Raw genomic sequence first — 27,742 nt, 5'->3', positions numbered from 1 at the left:
GCGGTGGCCGAGCGGGGAGGCGCCTGGGGCAGCCTCCAGGGTCCGCTCTGCCATTCCTGAACTGGTCCGGGTCCCCGTGACCGTGGCTTCAGGGAACTGTTAGGCGGAGGAGGAGGCAGCCAGAGCCATATCCCCTTCTTCCCCAGGGCGGGGGCCGGGCCTGGCCGGCTGAGGCGGGGAGGGCCGGGAGGGCGCCGGGCCGGGCCGGGCCGGCCTGTCTGCGGAGATGGATGACAGCAAGGTAAGCCCCGCGCTGGCCGCCGCCGCCCCGCCGCCGCCGCCGCCGCTTGTCGCCGCGCACACGTAGCCCCGCCGCCCGCCCGGGCTCAGTTGACAAGTCCACGGAGCACTCTGGAAACACCTGCCGTAGACACCAGTGCGCCTCGGGCCCCCGGCACCCCGGGCCCCCGGCACCCCGCCAGGACTCGGGCGCGCACCGGGCTGCAGTCCTCTTTCTAGCGAGGGCCGTCGCCCTTGCAGACTTTCCACCCCCGGGGTAACCGTGCTTGCTGGGGGGTTCCAAGGAGAGCAAGCCCTGACCGAAATAAGTGAAGAAACTACCGTGCTGTGTTTTTCTTTTTCTTTTCCTTTTTCTTTTTGCCCTATCTTGCCCCCTCCCAGCGGTTTCCAGTTGGGAGGAATTAATTCGTGCATCCTGAACTCCACATAATCACCCTCGGTGGCTTTCCCTCCTTCCGTCAGCCTCGCTCACTCAATGCCCCATTCATAGCATCAGTTCAGCCCCCTCCCCCAGCCCCTCCCGAGCTATTTCCCTGTGGTTGGTTAGAACCCGAGCTTAGCTCCTGTTGCTGTCTCTGTCCAGAGCCTGTAATCTAACCTCTAGAAACCTTCTTTAAGAAAAACAGCATCCCCCACTCCCCCTTTTAAATATCCAGCTTAGTGTTTCATCTCCAGCTGTGTTTTAATCTCTAGCGCGCGTTTGTGATTATAAAACAGTGCTCGTTACGGGTTAATTAATAGATTTGTGGTCCTATCTTCTCCTATTACTCTTGCTTCCCATTTCATGAAGATAGGAGTGGTCAGAGAGTTCCTTATTAATGTTTTATGATGTCTGGGAGTTGAGCCTTTTTATTTTAAGGAGTCAAACTTTTAAATTTGTCTTTGTGGAGCCAGGTCTTGTGTAGCCCGGGCTAGCCTCAAGCTCTGTCAGTAACAGAGGATGGTGGTCTTCGGTTGATCCTCCTGCCTCTTCCACCTGCCAAAGGCTGGGATGTCCAGTGGGAATCTCATGCCTGGCATACATTTTGTCAGTATTTAAAGCTTTCTTCCCTATGCTTTTCAAAGTCTAATGATTCATAGTCTGTTATATTCCTTGGGAGAGCTTTTCCTCTAGGACCACTCCCCCTCATTTTTTCCCTCCGTATAAGAACAAAATTCAGTTGGTCTTAATTTTTTTTTGTTTCACATATCCTCTGGCTGGTTGTTTTATTCTTTATTGGCGTTTCCCTTTTATTGTGGAAGGCTCTAAGAAGAGTGATAGAAGGGAGAGCCCAGTACTGTAATCTGCCTCCTGGACACACCTAGAAGAACCAATGGCTTATGAAATAACAAACCCCTCCTCTGACAGGAAGTGGTATTTTCAAAATAGAAAGGGAGAGTTCTGAAAGTTTTCCAGAAAATATTTTTCCAGTCTTTGCTACCTTGATCTTTCAGTGTTGATTCTGAAATGAAGTCTGTAAACTATATCCATTATCTTTCCCAGAAAAATAATCTCAAGGATGCTGAAGGAATGTAATATTCATCTTTCTCAACTGGAGTTTTCACGGGATGTAATTTCCAGTTGTATTTTTTCCAGACCTTTGAAGTATTAACAGCTTTTTTAAGGTCTCTGATAATTTCAAACAAAAGTACACACAATTTTTAATTACTTTACTTACCAAAAAAATCACATACAATTTTTCGTTTGTTTGTTCTTGAGAGGAGTGTTTCTTTTTAGAAAAAGAGTCTTGTAGCCGAGGTTGGCTTCCCAGTTTTCTGTGAGGTGAAGAACAACCTTGAAGTTTTGATCCTCCTCCCTCCACCTCTCCCGTGCTGGGACTGCAGGCTTGTGCTACCACACCTGGGTGTCTGTGGTGCTGGAGATTGAACCTGGGGCTTTGTGCATGCTAGGCCAGCACTCTACCAACTAAGTTACATCCCCAGCTCCATAGAGGCTATTTTTAAACTAGCACATGGTAGTGGGGTTAGGGGCAATTTAATTTAAAATGCTAGGTAATGGTGATTGTTTGAAACAGTGGCACTGAGATGTACTCAGGCTTCATTAACTAATATGCCCCAGGTGTGTTCACCAGCCAGCACAGACATACTGTTGCAGCTAGGAAAAAAAAAAATAGATCATAAGCTAGAATCTAGCTGCTGGATTGAACACCTAGGAAGGGGGGCTTGGGAAAGTGCTGAGCAATAGACTCAAATACTGATTTCCTAGAGTCCTATTAGGTTAGATAGGAAGGAAAAACTAGCCAGGTGGCTGAAGCTCTCTGAGCTACCTAGTGTTTTAAATGAGGCCAGTCCTTCCGTGGAGACTTGCTCAGGCAGGGTTTGAGATGATACACCTAAAAGTGGTTAGTACTGACTCTCAAAGTCAGTACTCAGCAAGCACAAACTTATCATATTACCAAGAAAACACATCTGTGGGTTCTGAAATCCTTGTTTTAGTCATTCCTAAGTGGCATTTGTAGCCATGTTTTTACTTACACTAGATAGTACCCCTAACTATGCCCCAGACAGGACAAAAGCAGCATGATGGGACATAAAATGAACTTGAGCTCTGTACATTGTGTGACAAAGGGCACTTTCCAAGGCCTCCAGTGCATCTTCCACTAGGAAGGTTTTTGGGTTTTGTTTTGTTTTTGTTTTTTGAAAGCCTCTTTTGACCTGCACACTTGAAAGAAAATAGAGATACCTTATTTTAAATCACAGATGTTCTTGTTTTATTTTTGACTTTTATGTTTACTGAATGAATAAGCTGAAATATTCTAAAACAGATGTGTTCTTGCCAGTCTGAAGACTGGCTAAAGATCTCTACAGAGTATTGCCCAGTCCAACACTCATCAAGAGCAGTTTCAGCAGAGTGATAGGGCAGACGACAAACCATGTCCACTGTGGAAGAAATGGATGGCAGAGAAGCACACACAGTAAGTATAGACCATTGAACCCAGGCAGGCATTGCTAAGGTCTACATAGTGTTAACTGTACAGTACTACTTAGCTCCAGGGTCAAAGAGAATAGCTGTGTGTGGCCCCGGGGTAGACCTGAGGTGGAAATCGGGGTGTGGGAGTTAGAGATGCCTGCATTTTCTTCTTTGTCCTGATAGGAGAAACTGGCAGAAAGGTTAGCAACAGGAAGATGTGGTTACATTCTCTTGCTCTCTGAAACTCTCATTTAAAAAAAAAAAAAAAGTCCTAAGCCACACAGTGAGGGAAGTCCCTCAGAGCTCCAGAGAGAGACACTCTTCTGCCATTTCTTGAAGGTGGAGAAGGGCAGTGGCTAGGACACAGCTGTCTCCTTTAGCCAGCAGGTGCTGTGTGTTTCCAAGGGAAAGGTGAAGTAAGGCCCCTTTTCTCTCTTGGTTGAGGCTGTGACACCACTTCTCTTAACTACTAATCTTTAACGAGTTGCCTTAAAAATAAGCATTATAGTCAGAGATGTGATTCTAGCACTGGGAAGCTGAGGCAGAAGGAATGCTGTGAGTTCAAGGCTATTCTGGGATACACAGTGAATTTAGGTCAGCCTGGGCAATCTCAAAAAGCAACCAACCAACCAAAAACCACTAGAGCATTTGAATGTAAATAAATGCATAAAGGATGACAAAATGAGAGTTTAGCAGTATTTGGTCAAAGTGGATATTGAGCATAGAAGTAAATTTCTGCCTCTTCCTGTAAGCCACCTGAGGTGATCTGTAAAATGGTTCACTGTTCTCTTGACCCAGAAACCTTACAGGAAAGATAGTTCAATCGGTTAAGAGCACTGACTGCCCAGCTGGAGCACCTGGGTTCAGTTTCTAACATCCAAAGGATGACTTATAACCATCTGTAGCTCTAGTCCCAGAGTGGCAGGTGCCTCTCCTGGCCTCCAAGCCTCTGAGGGCATCAGGCACTCATGTGGCACACAGACTTACATGTAGGAAAAACATTCATACTCAGAAAAAATAATTAAAGCAAAAATTTTTAAAGGTTCAAGTTTTTCACATTTACTTTAAGATAACCTGTAGAACTGCCCAGGTTATTAAAGATTTGCATATCTGAAAAGCCACCAAGTATCTGAAAGATGTCACTTTAAAGAAGCAGTATAATAGTAGAGCTAGCTGGTAATTATGCCCAGGCTAAACACAAGAATGCACACAGGGTCAGTGGCCCCAGAGAGGGCTGAATTTTTACTGCACATGGTTAAAAGGACAGAGAGCAATGCTGAACTCAAGGGTTTGGATAGAGATTCTCTAGCCACTGAACACAAAGCACCCAACATGTGTCATTAACCCATGAATGAGCTCCCAGCTCACTGAGGTGATTCTCACTGAACATGAACAAGTTATTCCAAAGCCAGAAGAGGAGGCTGCACAGAAGATATTCCAGAAGAAACAAAAACTTATGGCACAGAAACAAATTTGGCATAAAAATATGCAAGTTGGAGTTTTTTTTAAAAGGATTGGATTTCTCCTCTTTCCCTGAAAAGGAAGAGGATAGAGGCGTCCATGTGAAGGGTGTGGCGTCATGGGGGGGGCGGGGGACTCCTCACTCAAGTCTCAGTCGACAAACAGTGCTTTCTCATGAACAACCTGGTTTAGCCAAGAAAAAAAAAATCATCCTCTTTCCCCAAAAGACTGGAGGTAAAATACTCTAAGAGTCTTTGGAATAGGATAAGGGTTTCTTACTTTGAAAAGGCTGGGAAGTTCCTACAGAACACACAACTACACTCACAGTCTGGCATTTGCAGAAGTCAGAGCTGTCCCCTGAAGCCTGAGCTATCTTTAACAGCTTCAGGCCTTGCAGACTGCTTTCTTTCTGTCTCCCTCGCTGGATCTTAATTCCTGGCTTATTTATTTATTTATTTATTTATTTAACTATTTACTTATTTATTTACTTAGGGTTTTTTTGGTTGTTCTCCTCCCATCCCCCCCCAAGACAGGGTTTCTCTTTGTCACAGCCTTGGCTGTCCTGGAACTCCCTTTGTAGACAAAGCTGGCATAGAACTCACTGAGTTCCTCCTGCCTCTGGCTCCGGAGTGCTGGGATTAAAGGCATGTACCACCACACTTGGCAATTCTTGGATTTTAAATCTCCTAATTAGAACACGTAGGGTTCTCCTGGCCATAGCATTTGTTCTCATACATTTCTTTGTCTATACATCCTGTAATGGGGATGAAAACTTTGTGCATGCTAAACAGTTGCTCTGCTAAGCAGTGTTCTCATCCCATGTGCCTTTTTTTCTTCCCTGTGTAGCTGAGGATGACCTTAAACTCCTGATCCTTCTACTTCCACCTCCTACGTGCTGGGATGACAACAGACAAGTGCACTATCCCAGCTTCGTGCCCTCTCTTGTTTCTTCACTTTCTACTGTTCACTTTGCTTTAAAAAGTTACTGCATTAGTGTAGAAGAGGGGTGTGCACATGCCACTATACACTGATTGAGGTCAAAGGACAACTTGTGGAAAGTCCTCTCCTTCCTTCATATGGGTGCCAAGGATTGAACTCAGACCCCTGACTGGTCAGGCCTTGTAGTCCGCCCCAATGTTGTTGCTTTCATTTTAATCACAGCTTTATTGAAAGGTAATTCATGTATCATAAATTCACTTCATATACAAATCGAGTAGTTTACTTTTTAGTATGTTCACAGTGTTACATGACAATCGCTACTAATTCCATTGTATTTCTGTCTTATGAACGAACTAAAGCATCCATACAATGCAGTATTACTCAGTAACAAAGAGAAACATACAATGCTATGAAAGGTTCCATGGAGTCGTTTAAGGCTCCAGGAGCCTTAAATATGAATTACTAAACAAGAGAAGTCAATTTGAAAAGGCTGCATGCTAGGTACTTCTGTGTGACAGTCTGGAAAAGGCAGAACTGTGGAGAGAGGAGATCAGTGGTCCCATGGCTTCAGAGAGAGGAGTAGGTGGGGCACAAAGGCCACTGCTCTGTGTGACACGGCATTGTCTGGCAGTGGTCCTGTGCCTTTGTCAGAACAGACATGCACAGAATCGTGAACTCAAGTATGGACTCCAGTTGCTGACAGTCAGTCAGCATTACCTCGTCAGTGTTAACCAGTGTCCCGTCCTATCCCATGATGCTCTGAATGAGGTTACCACCCTTTTAATTGGGTTGTCTTTTCATTATTGACTTTGGAGAGTTCTTCAATGCACTGGCCAGCAAGATGGGTTAGAAGGCCAACACAATTCTTTTTCGTGTGTCTACCCAGCTATCCTAGAACTCTATTAGTATAACTGTACTTTTCCCTTTAACTGTTTTGGTGTCAGCTGGGTATGGTGGTGCATGTGTTTAGTCCCAGCAGTCAAGAGGCAGAAGCAGGAAGATCTTTGAGTTTGAGGCCAGCGTGGACTCCTGGAACTCTGAAGTTCCAGACCAACAAGCATTGTATAATGAGACTCTGTCTCAAAACAACAACAATAAATAACAATAATAATAATAATAATAATAATAATAATAATAATAATTAATAAATTAATTATTTTGGTATATTTGGGGTTAGGGAGCTAGATATTAAACCCAAGGCTTTACACTTTCAAAACATATACCTGTGCTAAACTGGTGTGCTACCTACCTGTACATTTTGAAAATTAGTTGACCATGAATGTGAGTATTTTAAGATTCCTAATTGTTTTTCATTGATATATCTGGGGTTTTATTTTTATTTTATTTTATTTTTAAAACAAATTGTGGGCTGATAAGGTGTCCCAGTGGGTAAAAGCACCTGCCATCAAGTCTGACTAAGACCAATTTCCAGAACTTTCATGGTGGAAAGAACCAACTCCTACAAGTTGTCTTCCCATCTTCACAGATGTGTTGTGGTACATGCACATCCATACATGTAAAGAAATGGATAAATAAATGTGTGTGGGGGAACAGGCTTTCCTTTTGACTGAAGCAGCTATCTTCCAGTAACTCACCAAAATGACAAGCATAAAGGGATAGAGGAGGGGCACTTGATAGATATTCACTAGCCTTTTAGGAAACATGCAGTTATTCCTTTGGCCACATACATGTGAATCTACAAGAAGGGTGACATTGTAGATATAAAGGGATGGGCACAGTTCAAAACGGAAGGCAACATAAGTGTAAGCAAAGCAAAACCGGAAGAGTCTGCAATGTCACCCAGCATGTGTGGGCTTCAATATAAACAAGCAAGTTAAGGGCAAGACTCTTGCCAAGAGAATTAATGTGCAGACCGAGAACATGAAGCATTCTAAGGGCAGAGACAGCTTCCTGAAGTGGGTGACAAAGTGATCAGAAGGAAAAGGAAGCCAAGGAGAAGGGCACCTGGGTTCAGCTGAAGCGCCAGCCTGTTTCACCCAGAGAAGCACACTTTGAGGATTAATGGGAAAGAGCCTGAGCTGCTGAGCCCGTTCCATATGAATTCATGGCCTAATGTACAAAGAGATACAAAGGACCTGACAGAAAAAAAAGAAAAAAATGATAAAAATAAAGAAGTGGGTTGCTGCTTTACCACACTGCAGAGAGCAGTGGGTATGGCAGTAATAGAGTTGCTTGCCCATCAAATTGCTTGTTTGCCTTTTTTTAGATTTATTTATTTTATGTGTATGGGTGTCTGCCCACATGTGTAGCTGTACACCATGTACATGCAATGCCTGAAGAGACCAGAAGAGGAGGCTTTATCCCCTGGAACTAGAGTGGCTCACATGTTAAGGGCTGCCATGTGGGCTCTAGGAATCAAACCTGGGCCCTCTAGAAGAGCCACTGTGCTCTATCTTATTTTCATTTTCAGATTTTCCTTGATAGTGAATAGAAACACAATGGCTCTTGTTATGTAGATCTTGTATCCTGCAACCTTGCTGAACTCATTCATTTGCTCTAATAATGTTTTGTGGGGATTCTTATGGATTCTCAACGTACAAGATTGTGTTATCAACAGACAGACAATTAGGCTTTTTCATTCTCTATCGGAATTGCCTTCTGTTTCTTTTTCTTTCCTGTTGACTAAGAGTGGTGAGAGAAGACATGATCCTTGTCTCACTTCTAATCTTCAGCAAAAAGCTTTCGGTCTTTCCTCACCAACTGTGGGTGTTTTGTAGATGATCTTTATCAGACTGAGAAAGTTCCCCTGCATTTGCTATATAGTTTTATCATGTAAAGGCCTGGCACTTAAAAACAATAGAGTTGCACACCAGTGTCTGAGAGGAGCGTGAGGAGGTGGCAGGAGAGTGCTGTCTTTGGCCTAATTGCAATCGATTAGGGATCTCTTCTGAGACTTGAGTTAGACATGGGAGTTCAGGTCAGTGAGGCTGTGCGGCTGCGTTGAACACTTCAGAAGGAGATATCATGGATTTATCAGGAATAAAGAAGAGCTTTCAAGGAGTCAAAAGAAATAAAAAGCCCAGCACTAGGGCTCCTACCAAACCCAAGGACTGCTCCAGCGATGGCTGTAAATCTGGAGGGGCTACTAAGACATCAAGCGAAGAGGAGGTGCACGGATAAGACTGAAGAGGCTCAGTGCTTCGGGTGCAAGCAGCAGCACCCCGTCTCTGTCCAGCTCAGCATCCAGCTGCAGGGGCTCAGGAAGCTCCAGTATGACCCACAGCTACTCTGCTGGCTCATAGACCTCCTTAGTGCTCGCCTGCACATGGCAAGCATTCCTACCCTGAATCCAAACCACCTGAAAGAGGACAAGGCGGAGCCCTTCCTAAACCCCAAAGTGCACTCTGGGAGGCTCAACAGGAATGTGACCAAGGCTCACGCCACAGAGATGTATTCCATCTGTGGGAAAATGAAACTGATTGATGTGCCTGTAGAAAGGGTGCATCCTCATCTTTCCAAAGGCTACACATATGTGGAATTTGAGAACCCAGGTGAAGCTGAAGAGATGCTGAAACACACAAATGGAAGACAGACTCATGGCCAAGGGGATCAGTGCCACTGCTGTCTGCCTCCTTGGTCTTAGCCACCCCTTGGCAATTCAGCCCTTCAGAAAGCTGCCACTGCCTCCCATGTGGTGCAGATCACCCCGTGGATGAAGAGAAGTTCTGCTCCTCTAGGCTCAGATGCCCTTTGTGCCAGGTCTTGCTTTCCTAGTCATCAGTGTCACAAGAGCTGGTGGTAATCGGGGTTACTGAAGCTCTCCCTGTCACTTAGGTTGTGCTCAGCTCAGTTTCATCACTTCTCCAGCCAAAGAATCAGTGAGGAAGGGTCCCTCGACTGAGAAAGCTTCTCTGTCTACAAAGGTACTGTGTGTGTGTGCTTTTATTGTATAGTCTATACTATAAAAAGTTTGTAACTTTACATCATTTTAGATAAGGCTGTGTTTGTACTTTATATAAAGGAAGTGAATAAGTATAATTAAAATGAAAATTGAATCTTGAAGAACACTTGAGTATCTATGTAGGATTTTGTTTGTTTTTTTGAGACAGTTTCTCTGTAGCTTTGGAGCCATTCCTGGAACTCGCTCTGTAGACCAGGCTGGCCTCGAACTCAGAAATCCACCTGTCTCTGCCTCTCAAGTGCTGGGATTAAAGGCCTGTGTCACCACTGCCTGGCCATTTTGGGGGGGAGGGGAAGGGTTGTCTATTTGACATTGTGTCTCACGTAGCCCAGGATACCCTTGAACACTGTTCTGACACCTTTCCTCCATGTTGACACAGTGTTTTATAAAAGATCTCCAGATATTAAACTGTTCTTTATTCCTAGGGTAAATCCCTCTTGGTCAAGGGGTAGAGTCCTCTTTTTATGTCACTGAATTCACTATTACAAGTTTTGTTTGTTTTCTGTTTTGTTGCTTGTTAACATCCTCTTCTGTCCCTCTCCATCTAGTCCTTTGACTCAGGGTTAGGGTTCCTTCTGAACCTGGGATTCATATTTTCTCAGCCAGGCTAACAGCTGGTGAGCCCCGGTGATTTTCCTGCTCCTGCCTTCCTTAGAGCTGGGGCTTACTGGCCTATACTAAATGCCTTGCTAATCCCTGGGTGCCGGGATCTGAACTTTGATACTAGTGATTGTGCAGCAAGCACCCTTAACCTTTGAGTTATCTTTCCAGTTCCCCTTCACGATTTTTGTGAGATGGAGTCTTATGTAGCCCAGGCTGACCTAATACTCCATATGTAGATAAGGATGATCTTGAACTTCTGATCCTCCTGCCCCTACCTCCCAAGTGCTGGGATTACAGGCATGTGTTAGCACATTTAGTTTATGTGGTGCTGGGAGTTGAGCCCAAGCTTTATGCTAGCTAAGTGCTCCACCAGCTGAACTGCATTCAGAGACAGAGTCTTTCTATATAACTCAGCCTGGCCTTGAACATGTGATCCCCCTGCCTCAGCTTCCTGCAACCTAGGATTACCATCCCTGGCTCCTTCTAGTGTTAGCCTCATTGGAATTGGGAAGTGTTTTTTCCTATTAGATTCCTTGAGAGAGTTTGTGAAGGGTTAGTGTTAATTCTTTGGTTTTGTGTTTGGGGCAGGGTCTCATGTAGCCCAGAATGGCCTTGAACTCTGACCTTGAACTATACTGAATAAGTGCTCAGGTTATACACATAGGCCACTCTTCCCAGCCCAAGTGTTCACTATTTAAATGTTGGTATAATTTACTGGTGAAGTCACCTGAAACTGGCTTTTCTCTGGATTTTTTAGAACTAATTGAGACTACTTGTTAGAGGTATACCACAAGCACTCTGGTCTTGAGCCTGCTTTGCTGCCTTGCTTAGGGCTCCCCTATACATGTTTTTACCATCTGCCTTTGCTTTGACTCTGATTTTCTGCTCTTTCTCTAACTTCTGAAAATGGAAAGTTTGTTGATGTGGAATGTCCTCCGAGCACCACTTTCATTACATTACATAAGATTTGGTATTCTGTTTCTCATTCTCATTCATCTTAAAGTTTTTTTTTAATTCCCTTATAATCACAATATAGTCTGTTTTCTCAAAATAGTTTTTTTTAAATTTCCCAGTCTTCTCTTATTATTAAGAGATATTTTTATCACACTAAATGTGCATTACCATGTACTCAGAATTATGATATTGTCCCAGGTATTTAGTTTCTAATATTCATGACATTTTAATTTTAGCTTAACTTAAAAGAGAAAAAAATGTTTTGTCTTCTGTGACATGGTTTCTCTGTGTAGCCCTGTCTTGAAACTCACTCTGTAGACCAGACTGGCCTGGAACTCAGAAATCTACCTGCCATTGCCTCCCAAGTGCTGGGATAAAGATGTGTTCCACCACAATTGGCTAAGAGAAAATGTTATAAACAGATAGTTAACAGACATGGGTCTGTAAATCCTAGCACTCAGGAAGCAAAGACAGGAGGATCACTTCAGATATGAGGCTAGTTTGGTCCATATAGTCATCCTAACTAGCCAGAAAGAGAAAGAAACAAAGCCAATCCTTTTTTTAAAATATTATTTTTAAAATTTTGTGCATGTATGTGTGTGTAGGGGTGTGCACATGTGTGTCTGTGTAGGAGTGTGCACATGTGTGTCTGTGTAGGGGTGGGGTGTGCACATGTGTGTCTGTGTAGGGGTGGGGTGTGTACATGTGTGTCTGTGTAGGGGTGTACACGTGTGTGTGCAGGTGCCCACAGCAGCCAGAGGCTGCTGTACACTGGTACAGTGTACACTGTACACTGGTATACTTAAGTACTATACCGTGGCTGCTACAAAAAGCAGACACTTTGGCCCAGTGCAGAAGCAGTTACGCTAGAGAAGTAGTGGTTATATGACATTAAATCTAATTGTATTGATAACGAAAAGTACAGAGTCTCCCTGTTAATTCACTGTGCCTTTCAACTTTAAGAAAGGAATACCTGGGCTGGGGTTGGAGAGATGGCTCAGCAGTTAAGAGCACTGGCTGCTCCTCCAGAGGACTCAGGTTTCATACACCTGCTTCTAACTCTAATTCCAAAGGGACCCACCACCTTCTTCTAATCTTCACAGGCATTGGGCACATAAGTGCTGCACAGATATACATGCAAGTAAAATGCCCCCACACACAAAAAAAATAAATGAACTACAACAATTGCATATTTTGCTATGAAAGTGAAATAGATATGATTTGTGTATTGACTGTGCTAGATATAATTCAGAACTCAAAGAAGACTGCTGTACACTCTGTTGTCTTGCAGCCACAGACGGCTGTTCTCAAAGGCAGCCATCCCTGAATTAGCTAGAACAGCAGTGGGTGAAGGAGTGGATATAGCACGGTGTGATTGCTGACTAGCCTACACTGTAACATAGATTGCCTTTTTTAAAGGAATTTTTGTGTGTATATGAGAAAAGACTTGTGACACTTGTGACATGACATGCATATGAAGTTCAGAAGCCAACTTTTTAGGAGTGGATTTTCTCCTATTCTGCCATGGAATTGAACTCAGACCATCAAGTTTATGGAACTAGCATCTTTACTCTGTGTCATTCATACATTTGGAGATAAGGTCTCACTATGAAGTAAGCCCAGGCTGCCCTCAAACTCCTGAGCTTCTTGCTTAGTTACCTGAGTGCTGAGATTATAGGCATATGCTATGTTCCTCCTCTCCGTGTGTGTGTGTGTGTGTGTGTGTGTGTGTGTGTGTGTGTGTGTGTGTGTGTCTGTCTGTCTGTCTGTCTGTCTGTCTGTCTGTGTATATCTTTTGAGACAGGGCCACATTTTGTAGCTGAGGTCGATCATGAACTCAAAGCCATCCTCCTGCCTCAGCCTCCTGGACACAGCATGTTCTACCATGTATCTACCATGTATTGCATATGCATATTGGGAAAGTTCTGTACCTCTAATGCTTTGTCAAACCTAGCCCTCCATATTGCTTTCTAAAAACTGTAGCAATCACAAATTGAATGAAGGATGGTTTCAAAATACTGCTTTTAACTTGTATAGTTTATGAAATATAAACATAATGCTGAGGTCACTGAGGCCATTCTGCAATTACTAACAAATATTCTGCTCTGGAAAGATTTCTGGTTATACTGGAATATAAACATGAGGGTACAGACCAGAAAAGCTTTCAAAGGCCAATTTTTGACAAGTTGAAACTTACCAGAGGTAAGTATTAGAGTAGCTGGCTTTTAAAATTTTTAAATATTTGTGTTTTGCATGCATGTAAGTATGTGCATCCAGTGTATGCAGTGCCCATATCAGCCAGAAGAGGGCATTGGATTCCCCAGGGACTAGAGTTACAGCTGGTTATAAGCCTCCATGTGTGTGTGTGCTGCGAATTGAACCCTGATCCTAGAAGAATAGCCAATGCTCTTAACCACTGAACCATCACTCCAGTCCATAGCTACCTTCTAAAATGGTAGTGGGAATGGCACTATTTCCCTACAGCTATTAAGTAGCCTGTCTCCTTTCAAAGCTATGCTATAAGACTCTAGAAGCAGAGAAGTGTAATTTGATAACGGTGTAAAAGCGCCGTTTGTTTTTAAAGTATGGAGGGTGTTTGTTTTGGTTTTTAGGGCTAAGGCTTTGGGTTGGAGCTCCAGAACCAATAAGCAAATAAATACGGTTTGGTTTTTTGTTTGTTTGTTTGTGATTTGTTTTGGTTGGTTGGTTAGTTTTTAGTTTGTTTTGAGTCAAGGTCGCTATGTAGCCCTGAAGTTCACAAAGGTTCACCTACTTCTTCCCCTAGTATTCAGGGGTTAAAGGTGGGTGCCACAAACACTGGCCTTAGTTTTTTAAAAAAATGTAACCATTATATTCAGTGGTCTGTTTTTATAGTGTGCCTGACATTGTTTGTATGTGACACTGTTAATGATCTCAGATAAACAAATGAGCACTGCCCTTTCGTTTTATTGCCTTGCAGGTTTTACATTTATTGCAGTGATTAACTGCTGATGTTTCATTTTATACCTTTGCTTTTAGAATTGCCTTAACAGCATTCTGTACATGAGAGTATGAATGTGCATTCTTGAGAGTGATTGTATGGGTGGTGGTGAGAATCGAACCTAGGGCTTTATACAATGTTGGATTCTATCACTGAGCCCCCACTCTGTCACTGAGCTCCAGTGCCAGCTTTTCTCTGAGGTGGTTTTCAGGGGAAATGGGGCATCATTTAGTCTTGTCAGACAAAGAGATGGACAGTCAAATAGTGGAGAAATTTAAAGAGCTCTGAAGTAGTGAAGCTTGTAAAAACTGTATCCAAACAGGACTTCCCCCCAAGAAAGGTATGAAGGGTGGCATTGCTGGACTGTGACTTGGTTTCAGAGCTAAACAGTGAAGAAGTTTAAATTTCTCTGGCAGCCTCCTAATAATTGCACCTAAGCAGTTAGTGAATGCAGATCTGGAGTGCAAGTCTGTGACACCAGTGGGAACAAACAGAAACCTGAGGTAGTCTGGGGCAATGATTACTGACTTCTAAAGGCAGGAGGGAAGGACTTCTGAAAATTTCAGGGTCTTTCTGATTCTTCCTATGGACTCAATAAATTTGAAGAGGAAGCTTATAGCTAAGCCACTTAAGATGCATATGAGCTTATGTCTACATGCGATTTAATGTAGGGTTATGTCTACATTCGATTTAATGTAGGTTTATATATTTTATCTCATTGTAAAGCTAAACATCTTGAGACTAGAGAGTGCGTAAGTATGCATGCACAGGTCATTCAGTAGCACACGCTAACCCCTGCAAACCTGTGATATCCCCAGCCTGCAGGCTCCAAAGCATGGCAGCCATCCCTTCCAGGGGCTTGCTCCTGGTTATCCGTGGCCAGCATCTGCGATGCCTGGTCTCCTCATCCAGCAACAGCTCCTGTAGAAATGATTAGTGCCCTGGGGACACCTTGCCCCTCCACTGGTGTCTCCCCAAGGCCAGTGTTAGAGTTTCCTGAGCACTCAGCATGGTCCCCACCCCCTACCCCAGTCCTTCAGAATCGGGATCACCTGTGCCTGGTTCCTGAAACCATGAAGGAGCAGCCAGTTATCTGGCCAGGCCCCATCCTGACATGGCAGAACCACCAGGCAACCAAGGCGTCAGTGGTGCTAGGCCAGGGCCCCATTCACCCACCCCACCCTGTAAACTAGGCAGGCTGCTACAAGGCAAGGGCACCAGCAGGAACTGGAGAGAGCCCCTTCTTCTCTCACAGTACTGAGCTTTCCTGAACCCATAGCTCTGCCTTGCACCAAGCAAAGAATAAACTCCCAGCAACCATCCTCAAAAAAAAAAAAAAAAAAAAAAAAAAAAGAGAGAGAGAGAGAGAGAGAAAGAAAAGAAAAAGAAAAAAAAAATCTTGAAAATGAACACGAGATAAAAACCTGTTCATAATCATACATACCCAGCAAAAGAAGTCCTCTTTTGTTAACTTTCTTACATTGAAGTCATGATAAACTGAGCTGGAAAGCCGGCTCTGTGGTTAAAACCACTTGTTCTTACAGATGACCCGGGTTTGATTCCTAGTACCACATGGCAGGCAGCACACAACTGCCTGTAACTCCAGCTCCAAGAGATCCAGTACCGTTTTCTGACCTCAGCAGACACCAGGCACACATGTGCTATACAAGGTATGCAGGCAAAACACCAATACACAGACCACTTTAAAAGATGTCATGATAAACTTATTCTTATTTTTTAATTATTTTGTTATTTTCTGTGTATGTGTTTTACCTGCATGTATGTCTGTGTACCACATGCATGCTTGGTGACAGAGGAGGCCAGAAGAGGGTGTCAGAGCCCTTGAAATTGGAGTTACAGATGGTTGTGAGCAAACCATGTGGATGCTGGGAATCCAACCTGAGTCCTCCACAAGAGCAGCAAGTGCTCTTAACCTCTAAGCCATCTCTCCAGCCTCAGATTTTGAACGTTTTTACTTATTTTGCTGTAGTCTTCTCGAAGCAGTAAGCATTGCTGAGATGGCTCAGTGGTTAAGAGCAGGTACCGCTCTTTCATGGCAATGAGTTCAGATCCTAGCATCTGTGCGAGAAAGGCCACAGAGCTCCTCTTGTTGGGATCCAATGCCCTCTTCTGGTGTCCATGCGTCACTGCTCTCATGTGCACAAACCTACACACACACATAATTTAAAAACATAAAAACTGTAAAAATATCCAACTTCATATGGCTTACAGTATTTATTGTTAAACTATTTAAATTTTATTATTATTGAAGAACTAATAAAAGCTTGCATTATACCTGATCTCACATTCATGATACAAAAAGTATGAAAAAAGTGAGGACCCAGAAAGATTATGAGATAGGATTATGCTTTCTTGGCTCTGTAGGCTTCACTTCCTTATTATTTATGAACATTCTCTTTGCTAATAGGCAGCCATAGTTGCTTTTTCATAAAGAAAACTAAAAGGAAAAAAATGATGTCTCCTCTCTCTTGCTGAAGGTGGTTGGGGGCAAAGTGAAGAAGCCTGGTAAACGAGGGCGGAAGCCAGCCAAAATTGACTTGAAAGCAAAACTTGAGCGGAGCCGACAGAGTGCAAGAGAATGCCGGGCCAGGAAAAAACTGAGATACCAGTACTTGGAGGAGTTGGTGTCCAGCCGGGAAAGAGCTATTTGTGCACTCCGAGAGGAACTGGAAATGGTAAAGTCTCAGCAACGGGACCAACATGAGTGTACAGTAAAACAGGAGTTACATCAGTCTGTACTGTCTAATTGGCAAACATTGGAAAGCATGTTAATCTTTTTCCACATTGTAGGCACATAGGCACTTTTTAATACAGTGCTTGTGGACATTAAGAACATTAAGATATTGTTTATGATAGAAAAATGGGGGCTGGAGAGAGATGGCTCTGTGGTTAAGGGCACTGGCTGTTCTTCCAGAGGACCTGAATACAATTCCCAGCAACCACATGGTGGCTCCCAACCATCTATGATGGGATCCAGTGCCCTCTTCTAGTGTGCAGAAAGTGTGGTGAAAGTTAAAAGGATGGGGATGTTGCTTAGTTGGTAGAGTGCTTATTTAGCATGCATGAGGCTCTGAGTTTGATGCCAGCACTGCATGAAATGGGGTGTGATGACACAGGCTTGGTATCTCAGCACTCAGGGGATGGAGGATCAGAAATTCAAGGTCATTTTTAGCTACATAATGAGTTGGAGACCAGTCTGAGCTACATGAAACCTTGTCTTAACCCATCCTCAAATAAGGAAAAAAGTGCAATAGCAAATTGTTTAGATATAAGTCACACTGCATTCATATATGAGACTACTTGTGACAGGTGGGGGGAGCACAATGCAGTCAAGCTTGGAGAAGCACTTAGAAGGCTGAGGCAAGGTACCAAGGGCCTGTGCCCCCAAAATCACAGTGCATGTATGTGCAGAAGGGCGCTAAGTGGGAAAAGCCACACAGCAATCCACGATTATGCATGGGAGGCTGCCATTTGTGTTCACATGTTTTTATTCACTTTGCATTCAGAGTTTATGGAGATTGTAGAAACGCAAGAATAGAGAAAACTCTTTAACTATGAACTCAGGGATGAGGTAACAGGTGAGAGAGGAGAGGGTACCACCATGACTGTTGCAAAGCTGCTTTTCAAAAAGGAAGGAAGTTGGGCATGTGGTGCGTGCCTGCAGTTCCAGCACTTGGGGGATAGAGACAGGAGGATCAGGAGTTCAAGGCCAGCCTCTGAATTCTGAGTCTGTCTAAAAATAAAATCCACAGGGCTGAGGAGATGACTAAGTGAGCAAAGTACCTAAGAGCAGATCCTCAGGATAGTCACATCCATAACCCCAGTGCTCCTTGGCAAGATGGAGGACAGAAACACCCCCCAGATGCTCGGGGGCCAGCGAGGCTGGCATGTGCACCAGGAAATGACAAATGACCCCTATCTCAAGGTGGAAGAGAAGGACTGACACCCAAGGCTGTCTTTTTTTCCTGAATAAAATGCTTTTTAGTTTTATTTGACAATAAATAGACAAGATTAACACACCTAGCAACTCCTGTGACTTTTCTCACACTACTGAGAAGCAAGACTTAGCCCCTCTCTCCATGGCCATGCCTCAGCACAGAAGCCCTGTTCTTTGATGTTACAGGACATTGATGCCCGTGCAGCCACCAAGGCTGTCTTATAGAACTTCTACACATGCAATTGACACCAGCCTAAAGAGTTTAGAAATAGGGAGAGGCTAAGATGGCTCATTGAGTAAAGCGCTTAACACAGAAGTCTGTTGTCCTGAGCACTGTGAACCTCAATCCACATAAGGGTGAGAGATGAGAACTAGCTCACAGCATTGTCTTCTGACCTCCACATAAATGCTGTGCCATGTGAGCTCATACACACAATAATAATAATAATAATAATAATAATAAAATTCTTAAGGAGCACTGAGAAGATGACTGGGTGAATCACTTGCTATGCAAGCATGAAGACCTCAGTCCAGTCCCCAGAATTCACATAGCAGGGACAATGGCACACACTTGACATCCCAGTGCTGGAGGCAGGGGAGATGGAGGGTCCCTGGGGCTGTCTGGCCAGCAGTCTAGCCAATCAGTGAGCTCCCAGGTCAGGGAGAGACCTTGTCTCAAAAAATAAGTGGGGAGTGATTCAGAAGGCACCAACATGGACTGCTAGTCTCTACCCGAACTCGTGTGCAGTGAGAGTCTCATGCACACACGCATGCACACGCCTTACCATACACAAAAGCAAAGAAGCAATAAGGGCATTAAGATGCTCCAGATGGGTGCTGTTCTGTTTATTTCTTGTAACACATTGATATTGATTTTTATACTGAATTTTGTCTGTTATATGTGATATTATTATTTTGGCTTATGCAGTATAAGTTGCCTGAGGCCAGAATCTTTGTATACCCCAAAGTCTATAGTGTACACTGTGGTAGGATGTGTGTGTGTTCTCATACATGTAATAGTAGTGTATACAGCTACCACAGGTAGTTGTTTGGTGAATATTTACTACAGAGAGTCTCCCCTCACTTAGTACTGGATATCAAACCCAAGGCCTCTTGCATGCTTAGCAAGTACCCTAGCAGTGACCTACAGCCAAGCCCTCGGGGGATCTCCTATGTCTAAGATTTCCACACATGCTATCCCAACTCTGGCTTAGCATTTTACTTAACTGTATTAAATATTTCAGTACAAGCAATGGTGCATGGCAATGGACCAAGGGAAAATACCTTCTGAAATAAGGGCCCTACTCACTGGAGAGGAGCAGAACAAGTCTCAGCAGAACTCAAGCAGGCATCCCAAAGCTGGGAAGACAGATGCTAACACCAATTCGTGTGAGTACCGTCTACAGGAACATTCCTATTAAGCAAGCATCCCAAGGTAGAGTGTGTATCAGCCACCAAGCAGTGTGACTTGAAATAAAGTGGAGCACTAATGTCATTTTAAATATGCTAATCAGCAAGTGTTGTGGTGGAAGATCCTAAACACTGCAGTGAAGGCCAGCTGAAGGCTGGGTGTGGTGGTATACACCTGCTCTGCCATCACTTACAGAAACTTCAGGTTGGAGGCCAGCATGGGCTTCATAGAAAGACCCTATGTCAAAAGGCAAAATGAATAACCCAGCTAGCTGATGAGTATGTGGTAGATAGTCCATAATTTAAAGTGGCCCTCAGAGTGTTGTTAATGCCACTTTCTTTTACTTGTGCATTTACTCACAGTTATGAGGTATTTTAACATTTAACTTAGACATTTACTCCAATAATAGTGCTAAAGAGCTGTATTCTTAGGTGGCTGCAGTTTAGCAACAGGCTATGTGTTAAGAGCTAGCATGCTCTAGGCCGGTGGTTCTGAACTTTCCTAATGTTGTGACTCTAATACAGTTCCTCATGTTATGGTGATCCCTATCATAAAATTATTTTCCATTGCTACTTCAGAACAGTAATTTTGCTACTGTTATGAATTGTTAGCCAGGTGATGGTGGCACATGCCTTTAATCCCATACTTGGGAAGCACAGGCCAGCCAGCCTGGTTTACAGAGGGAGTTCAGGACAGCCAGGCCTTCACAGAGAAACCCTGTCTTGAAACAAAACAAAACAAAAACTCAGAAATAAAGACTAATTGTAATGTAGATATATTTGGAGATAAAGGTTTGTTAAAGGAGTCTTGACCCATAGGTTGGGAACCATTGCTCTAGGCCCAGCATTCATTCCCAGGACAAAAACCAAAACAGGAAATGAGAGGAGAAGCAGCAGAGTAGCTGGGTGAGGCCCTGGGCCTCTCAAGTGTAGTTTTAGAGGCTGCTCTCACAAACCCAGGCTCTTGCTACAGTAAATTGTAACTGAGGATGTGTCTCTTCTTTTGCAGTGCTGGGGAATTGAATTCATAGCTTCAGAAATGCTAGGTAAGTTCTCTACTTGCCCAGACCAAGGTTGTTTTAGTTTTTGTTGAAGTGAAATTCATGTGACATGAAATGAATAACTTCCAAAAAATCTGCCATTTTAAAATGACAATGCAGAGGTATTTAGTATATTTGCAGTGTTATACAACTGTCATCTCTAACCACAAATATGTGATTACCCTAAAGAGAACCCTGGACCATTAAACAGCCCTTTGCAACCATGGACCTGAGGTCCTAATAGATTAATCCATTGTAGATATTTTGTATAAATGGGATCATTATTATCTTCTGCATCTGACTTCATTAACCTAGCCTGGTCTTTTCATAGTTGATTGATGTTATGCCATGTATCAGAACTTCATTCTTTCTTATGGCCCATTATTTTATAAGTGCACGGTTGTTTGTCCATCTGTCCATTGATAGACATTTGTTTCTACCTGCTGGCTTCTGGGATACTGTCAACATGGCTGCTATGAACATCTTTACACAAGTATCATGTATGGGCTTGACTGGGGGAGGGGGTGCTTCAGCTCACTGTGTAACTGAGGAGAACCTGAATGCTGATCCTGCTGCCTTCACCTCCCAAGCACTGGGACTACAGGCATATGCCACCACAGCCTGCTCAGCTTTTCTGCTTGTATCCCTGGGGTCAAACTTTGGGCCATAAGGAATTCTCTTTAACTCTTTTAAGAACTGCCAAACTATTTTCTTTGGTGGCCAAAGTATGTTCAATTTCCACTAACAGTGCTTTTTCTACATCCCATCAATTCTTGTTATTTCCTAGCTTTTATTTTATTTTGTGAGAGATGAGATCTCACTATGTTGCCTAGCACTGAATTCTAGGGCTCAACTAATACTTCTGCCTTGGCCTCCCTGGTTGCCAGAGTTACAGGCATGTGCCACTGCGGCAGCCCTATTTTGGATTTTGTTTTATTTTAATTTATTTACTTATTTATTCGTTTTTCAAGACAGGGTTTCTCTTTCTAGCCCTGGATGTCCTGAAACTCACTCTGTAGACCAGGCTATCCTCTAACCCAAATTTGCCTTCCTCTGCCTCCTGAGTACTAGGATTATGGCTTTATTTTAGTTTTTTAAAGATAGGAGTCTTGTTATCTTGTAACCTTAGATGTCTAGAACTCATGTTTACTATGCTGGCTGGCCTTGAACTTCCTGCAGTACTTCTGTCTCTGCCTCCCCTCCCAGGTGACAAGGTTACAGGTCTGTGCTACCAGCCACCATGTCCAGTGTCCAAGCTGTTTGTTTGTTTGTTAAACTATAGCCCTCCTGGTGAGCATGGTGTAACTCATTGTGTTTGGGACTGTGTGTGTGTGTGATGAGGTGTGTATGTGCACAGAGCATGTGTGGAGCTCAGAGGACCATTTGTGGAATCTGTTCTCCTTGTTGTTGATTGATTGAACTCTTTACTCTTTTGGGGGACACCACCCAGCTCCCAAATACATCACACACAAAGGCTTATTCTTTCTTATGAATGCCTGGCCTTAGCTTGGCTTGTTTCTAGCCAGCCTTTCTTTTTATTTTTTTATTGAGTTGTACATTTTTCCCCACTTCCCTTCCCTCCTCCCCTCTCCCTTCCCACTCTTCCCCCTACCCCCACATTCCCAATTTACTCAGGAGATCTTGTCTTTTTCCCTTTCCTAGGCGGATCCATGTATGCCTTTCTTAGGGTCCTCTTGGTTACCTAGGTTCTCTGGAGTTGTGTCCTGTAGGCTGGTTATCCTTTGCTATATGTTTAATATCTACTTATGAGTGAGTACATAATATATTTGTCTGAGTCTGGGTTACCTCACTCAGGATGGCTTTTTCTAGATCTACCCATATGTCTGCAAATCTCAAGATGTCATTTTTTTTAACCACTGAGTAATATTCCATTGTGTAAATGTACCACATTTTCCTTACCCATTCTTCAGTTAAGGAGTATGTTGCTGGAATTTTCTTGTCCTACCAGGTCCCACCTCCTTTTCTCAGCCCCAAATAAGCACCTGGACACTGTTATTAATTATAAAGTTGTTGGCTGATGGCTAGGGCTTCTTACTGGCTAGTTCTCTCTTAATTATTAACCCATAACTACTAATCTGTGTATTTCTACATGGCCTTATCTTACCAGAGAACACCTGGCACATCCTATCTTCCTGGTCTCTATATGGCATCTCTCATGGCACTTCTCTGCCTCTCTCCTCAACATCCTCCTTGTCTCCTAGCCCCGCCTATCTTCCTTCCTCTATTGGATATTGGCCAAACAGTGTTTTATTCATCAACCAATAAGAGAAACATATATACAGAAGGACATCCCCCATCAGGGGCATCTAGGTTGTTTCCAGGTTCTGGCTATTACAAATAATGCTGCTATGAACATAGTTGAGCAAGTGTCCTTGTGGCATGAATGCGCATCCTTTCAGTATATGCCCAAAAGTGGTATTGCAGGGTCTTGGTGTAGATTGATTCCCCATTTTCTGAGGAACCACCATACTGATTTCCAAAGTGTCTGTACTTACTCCCACCAGAAGTCCCCCTATTGTTCAGAGTTGTTTTGGCTATCCTGTGTTTTTTGTTTTTCCATATGAAGTTGAACATTGTCCTTTCAAGGTCAAGGAATAATTTTGTTGGGATTTTGATGGATATTACATTGAATCTGTAGATTGTTTTTGGTAAGATTGCTGTTTTTACTGTGTTAATCTGCCTATCCAAGAGCATGGGAGATCTTTTCATTTTCTGATGTCGTCTTTGGTTTCTTTCCTCAAAGACTTAAAGTTCTTGTCATACAGCTCTTTCACTTGTTTGGATAGAGTTATCCCAAGATATTTTATGTTATTTGTGGCTATTGTAAAAGATGTTTCTCTGATTTCTTTCTTAGCCTGTTTATCATCTGTATATAGGAGGACTATTGATTTTTTTTTAGTTAATCTTGTATCTTGCTACATTACTGAATGTGTCTATCAGTTCTAGTAGTTCCATGGTAGAATTTTTGGAGTCACTTATGTGACTCATATCATCAGCAAATAGTGAAAGTTTGACTTCTTCCTTTCCAATTTATATCCCTTTGATCTTTTGTTCTCTTATTGCTCTATCTAGAACTTTGAGTACTATATTGAATAGATATGGAGAAAGTGGACAGCCTTGTCTTGTTCCTGATTTTAGTGGGATCGTTCTGAATTTCTCTCCATTTAGTTTGATGTTGGCTATTGGTTTAGTGTATATTGCTTTGTTATGTTTAGGTATGTTCCTTGTATGCCAACTGTTCCCAAGACCTTTATCATGAAGGGCTGTTGAATTTGTTGAAGGCTTTTTCAGCATCTAATGAGATCACCATGTGTTTTTTTTTCTTCCAGTTTGTTTATATGGTGGAGTATATCGATGGATTTTTGTATGTTGAAACATCCCTGCATCTCTGGGATGAAGCCTACTTGGTCATGGTGGATGATTTTTCTGATGTGTTCTTGGATTCAGTTTACCAGTATTTTTGCACCAATGTTCATTAGTGAGATTGGTCTATAATTCTCTATCTCAGTTGTGTCTTTGTGGGTTTTGGTATCAAGGTAACTGTAGCCTTGTAAAAAGAGTTTGGCAATGTTCCTTCTGTTTTTCAATGAAAAAAATAATGAATTTAAAACTGAGTAATCAAACCTCATGACTAAAAACATTCTCATGTTGGTATATTTGTTTTCTGTCCAGGGTGAAGAGCATATAAATTGCAGTTAGTGGTCTAATGACTGTGGAGGACAGATGGCCAGGACTTTGCTTCTTGGCTCCACCTACCGCTTACTGCTCAGTAGGCATCTCTGTAAATCCGAAGTTTCTACCAAAATGTGTGATCATACATCACGAAGGCCTTTGCTTTAATTTTCAACACTTAGAAGATTTGCCAACATTCAGACCTGCTCTGTATTGTTCTCCATGTTGGTCAACAAGTTATGATGCCTGAAACCACAGGAATAGAGGAAAGTGGATGAGAAGCGCATGTTTGCACCTTAGCCGTATGGCTTTTTTGGTTAATTTATATTTTTCCTATGTAATTCGTGTATTTGTTTGTGTGTTTAGTTGTCACTTCTCTTCATGTTTTTAATCACCCTGCAAAAAGAAACCAAATAGGCTGTTTGTTTCCTGTGGTTCTCAGCCTTTATGGACCCAATGTTACTCCTTTATATTTACTTGAGTAATGTTTGATTGTCTGTGAGCCATTCCAGCATAAGCTGTGAGTATATATTAACAGATATATACATTTCTATTTTTATAATCCATAATGATATGCCTGTTTTAAAGAATGTACAAAAGAAACCCAACAAGAAAGCCCCTGACAGCCTCTTTTTGCTGTTTCCTCAGACTGTGTTTATGAAAGTTGGCTAGGGCCAAATCCATGCTTGGAGAATTAGCCATGTTTTATTTTTAGGTGAAAGGTAACCTTCAGTAGCATTCATTATCTTAACCTGCAGTATGTGTGCGCACATGTGTTTCTGTTGTATGTCTACATATACATGGGGTAGACAGGAGCGAGTGTTCACACACGTTTACTTGTGCACTCAACTAAGGCATGGATTTTTTTTTTTTTTTTAAGAACATAGAATGAAACTAGCTGCTGAGACTGAGTATCTGCCTTCCTGCCTGTCAGAGCACAGGCACCCTGCTGGCAACGCTAATGGCTGTTGCGGTTAGCAGAATACTCCATTTCTTCCTTGACATGAGTGTCCTTGTGAATGTGTTCTGAGCCAGAAAGAAGCCCACTGTGTGCTTACACCCACTTTGGCCTGTGCCTCCACTGTGGTGGGGCACCCTGAGCTGTACCTTACACTGCAGCTTGGGGCCTGGCAGGCATGTGGAGTGGCAGGTGGCTCTGTATGGGCTCCATCCCAGCTGCATTTGCATGCTAGGGAGTGATATTTGAGGGGCAGAGCTCATAGTAGGATGCACTGAGAGATGAGGAATCTCTACTTCTTCACTCTCACTAGTTCAGTCAGATATTGTGTTCCCTGTTGCTGCTAAATTACAATTGTTCCTCACTCTGATGAGGCAGGAACTTGGCTTCCAAAGAAGAAGTGTTTGCTACGGACTGGCAGTGGGCGAGGAGGTGTCATAGTCTTCAGGCATGTCCAACCTTTTGACATTGTGACTTGAAGCCTGAGAACTGAAAGTTATAAGTGAGTTTACAGTTTTGTGCTGGGACACATTCCTAGCTATTCTGAGGCATGTGCAGCTTGCAAGCCATGGTTCATATATGCCTGGCAGGTTGTCTGTGAGATGGAACAGGAGACGGATCTTTTGGCAGGCATTTAAACAGATGCCTCCCCTTAGCTCAAGATCCCTGATCTCGAGCTTCAAACTTAGATCCCATGTTAGGTGTGTGTGACCACCAACAGACCACTAGCCCAGCTTGCTGGGGTTCTCTGTGTTTAAGAAAATGGGCATTTAAGGGTATTTAATGTCTTCTTAGGACCATAAATGTAGACAAAGGATAGTTGGTATTCAGACCCTTCAGAATTTAAGTGTTTTCAAATATAGTGTTGAGACTGTCCTGGGGGTGTTTCTGCCAGCTGGTCTACTCAGTCATTCTACTTTGCAGAACAGCCCGTGACTTTATGTTGCTTTGTTCAGTACCTTTCAATTCTCTAGGAAAGTTGTTTTCAAAGCAAACATTCCAGGATGAATGTGGCTCCTCAGTGGAATGTCTGCCCTGTGCTTGATGATCCTCAGGCTCTAATTGTGATGCAGGGTCATCCCCGAGCAGAGGAGATGGACTTGGAGTGCAAGTAGAATATGCTTCGAGTTGATTCATGTGCCTATATCGCTTTAGTGTTCTGTAGTAATCAAACCAAGAGAATGGCCTTAGTGTTTGAGGGGGACGTGTTGATTGCTCTGGGAACTGTGCTACCCTTCTTCCTCAGAAGCCTGCCATCTAGTCACTGGTCCTGACTCCAACAGCTAGGGCCTCTCCATCCCATGGCACTGCAGGCAACTGCACTTCCTCCCCAGAGGATAGCAGGCTGAGAGGACAGAGCCCAAGGCCTTCGTCCAGGGCAGAAAGAGGCTATGTGCCTCCGTCAACAGAGCTTGTCTCCTTTTTCTTTTTATCTCAAAAATTAAGGAGAAAATGTATTTGTGAATTCACACCAATCCACCTCTATCATTTTAGAACCCACCTCCCCCATATCAGAGTAACTGGTGCAATATGGAATTGATCTGGTCTGGTCAGCTTTTAGGCTGTAGCTGAAGTTCTTCATTTGTTTTCTATCTTACCTAAAATGTTTCTGTGACACCTGAATCAGAACCTTATAGCAGCCATCCCTGTCACTGTTTGCCTTGTGGACAGTGCTCAGCACCACCATCTAGAATTTACTATCTTTGAACTGCGATGGGCTTGCTTTGGCTGGTTATAAAAAAATATACAGTTTTATACTGGGCTTCACTTTTAGTTAAAGGCAAGTAAAATTAACAAAAAGAAATATATTTCACAGAAATCAGCTGCATGTTGTTACAAATTTTAAAATACATATTTTGTTTTTTAAAGATGAGAGATAATTAAACCACATGGTATTTGGGGGCAATGAAGGATGTTTTTTTCTCAGAAGAGCATTGTACAATTATATTTTTTATGAAAAATAAAGTATATTCACCAAAATCATGTCACACTGCCTATTTCACAATGCTGAAATATCTCTGTATACACTGAGAGCAGCTAAAGAAGAAAGGGGACTGGACCATGGAGATGGCTCATCAGGTAAAGGCACTCTGCCACAGGTGGAAGGGAGAGAACCGACTCTGGTGATCTAGCCTCTGCTTCTGCACTCAAGTGTGGTTAACACTGCTTGCTGCTCCTGCAGAAGACCCAGGTTCAGTTCCCAGCACCCACATGGTGCCTCACACAGCCTGTAACTACAGTTCCAGGGGATCTGATGGGCTCCTGCACATAGGTGGTATGCAGACACATAATTCTTTTTTATTTGAATGGGACTAGGCAGGTCCTCATCCCATTTTCTGAGTCACTCTGAATTATCTAATCAGTGGACTTCTCATCTGTCCAAACAGAGTCACTTTCACAGGGTAGCTGGCATGATAAGTTGGGGCATTTTAGCCACTTTTCTTGCTGCTATGACAAAATACCTGATGAGGGGTTTATTTTGTCCTATGGGTTAATGTTCAGTACAACCTAGGGAAGCCACTGCAGTAGGGATGTGATGCAGCCGTCACTGCATCTGCATTGAGGAAGTGGGGTTAGTGTCACTGCATCTGCAGTGAGGATGTGGGGTTGATGTCACTGCATCTGCGGTGAGGATGCAGTGTTGATGTCACTGCATCTGCAGTGAGGATATGG

The 27,742-nt window shown here is 43.1% G+C and overlaps 1 protein-coding gene across 3 annotated transcripts; it reads left to right on the top strand.

Moving 5' to 3' along the window:
* Crebl2 (cAMP responsive element binding protein like 2) lies at positions 1 to 27,052 on the top strand. Of its 3 annotated transcripts, none has more exons than XM_027429877.2 (6): positions 1 to 241; positions 3,021 to 3,155; positions 16,509 to 16,706; positions 19,213 to 19,357; positions 20,388 to 20,424; positions 24,112 to 27,052. In XM_027429877.2, the coding sequence occupies exons 2-5, from the start codon at positions 3,114 to 3,116 to the stop codon at positions 20,399 to 20,401; spliced, it is 399 nt and encodes a 132-aa protein (XP_027285678.1). In that variant the 5' UTR covers positions 1 to 241; positions 3,021 to 3,113; the 3' UTR covers positions 20,402 to 20,424; positions 24,112 to 27,052. The 3 variants fall into 3 exon arrangements, with proteins under 3 accessions (XP_027285678.1, XP_027285677.1, XP_027285679.1); XM_027429876.2 differs by having other exon boundaries at positions 3,006 to 3,155; XM_027429878.2 differs by lacking the exon at positions 3,021 to 3,155 and having other exon boundaries at positions 2 to 241.
* The last annotated feature ends 690 nt before the right edge of the window (positions 27,053 to 27,742 follow it).

The sequence above is a fragment of the Cricetulus griseus genome, chromosome 8 (assembly GCF_003668045.3).
Source record: "Cricetulus griseus strain 17A/GY chromosome 8, alternate assembly CriGri-PICRH-1.0, whole genome shotgun sequence".
NCBI lineage: Eukaryota > Metazoa > Chordata > Mammalia > Rodentia > Cricetidae > Cricetulus > Cricetulus griseus.
Note: the sequence above shows the minus strand (reverse complement) of the source record. Positions and strands in the feature narration are given on the sequence as shown.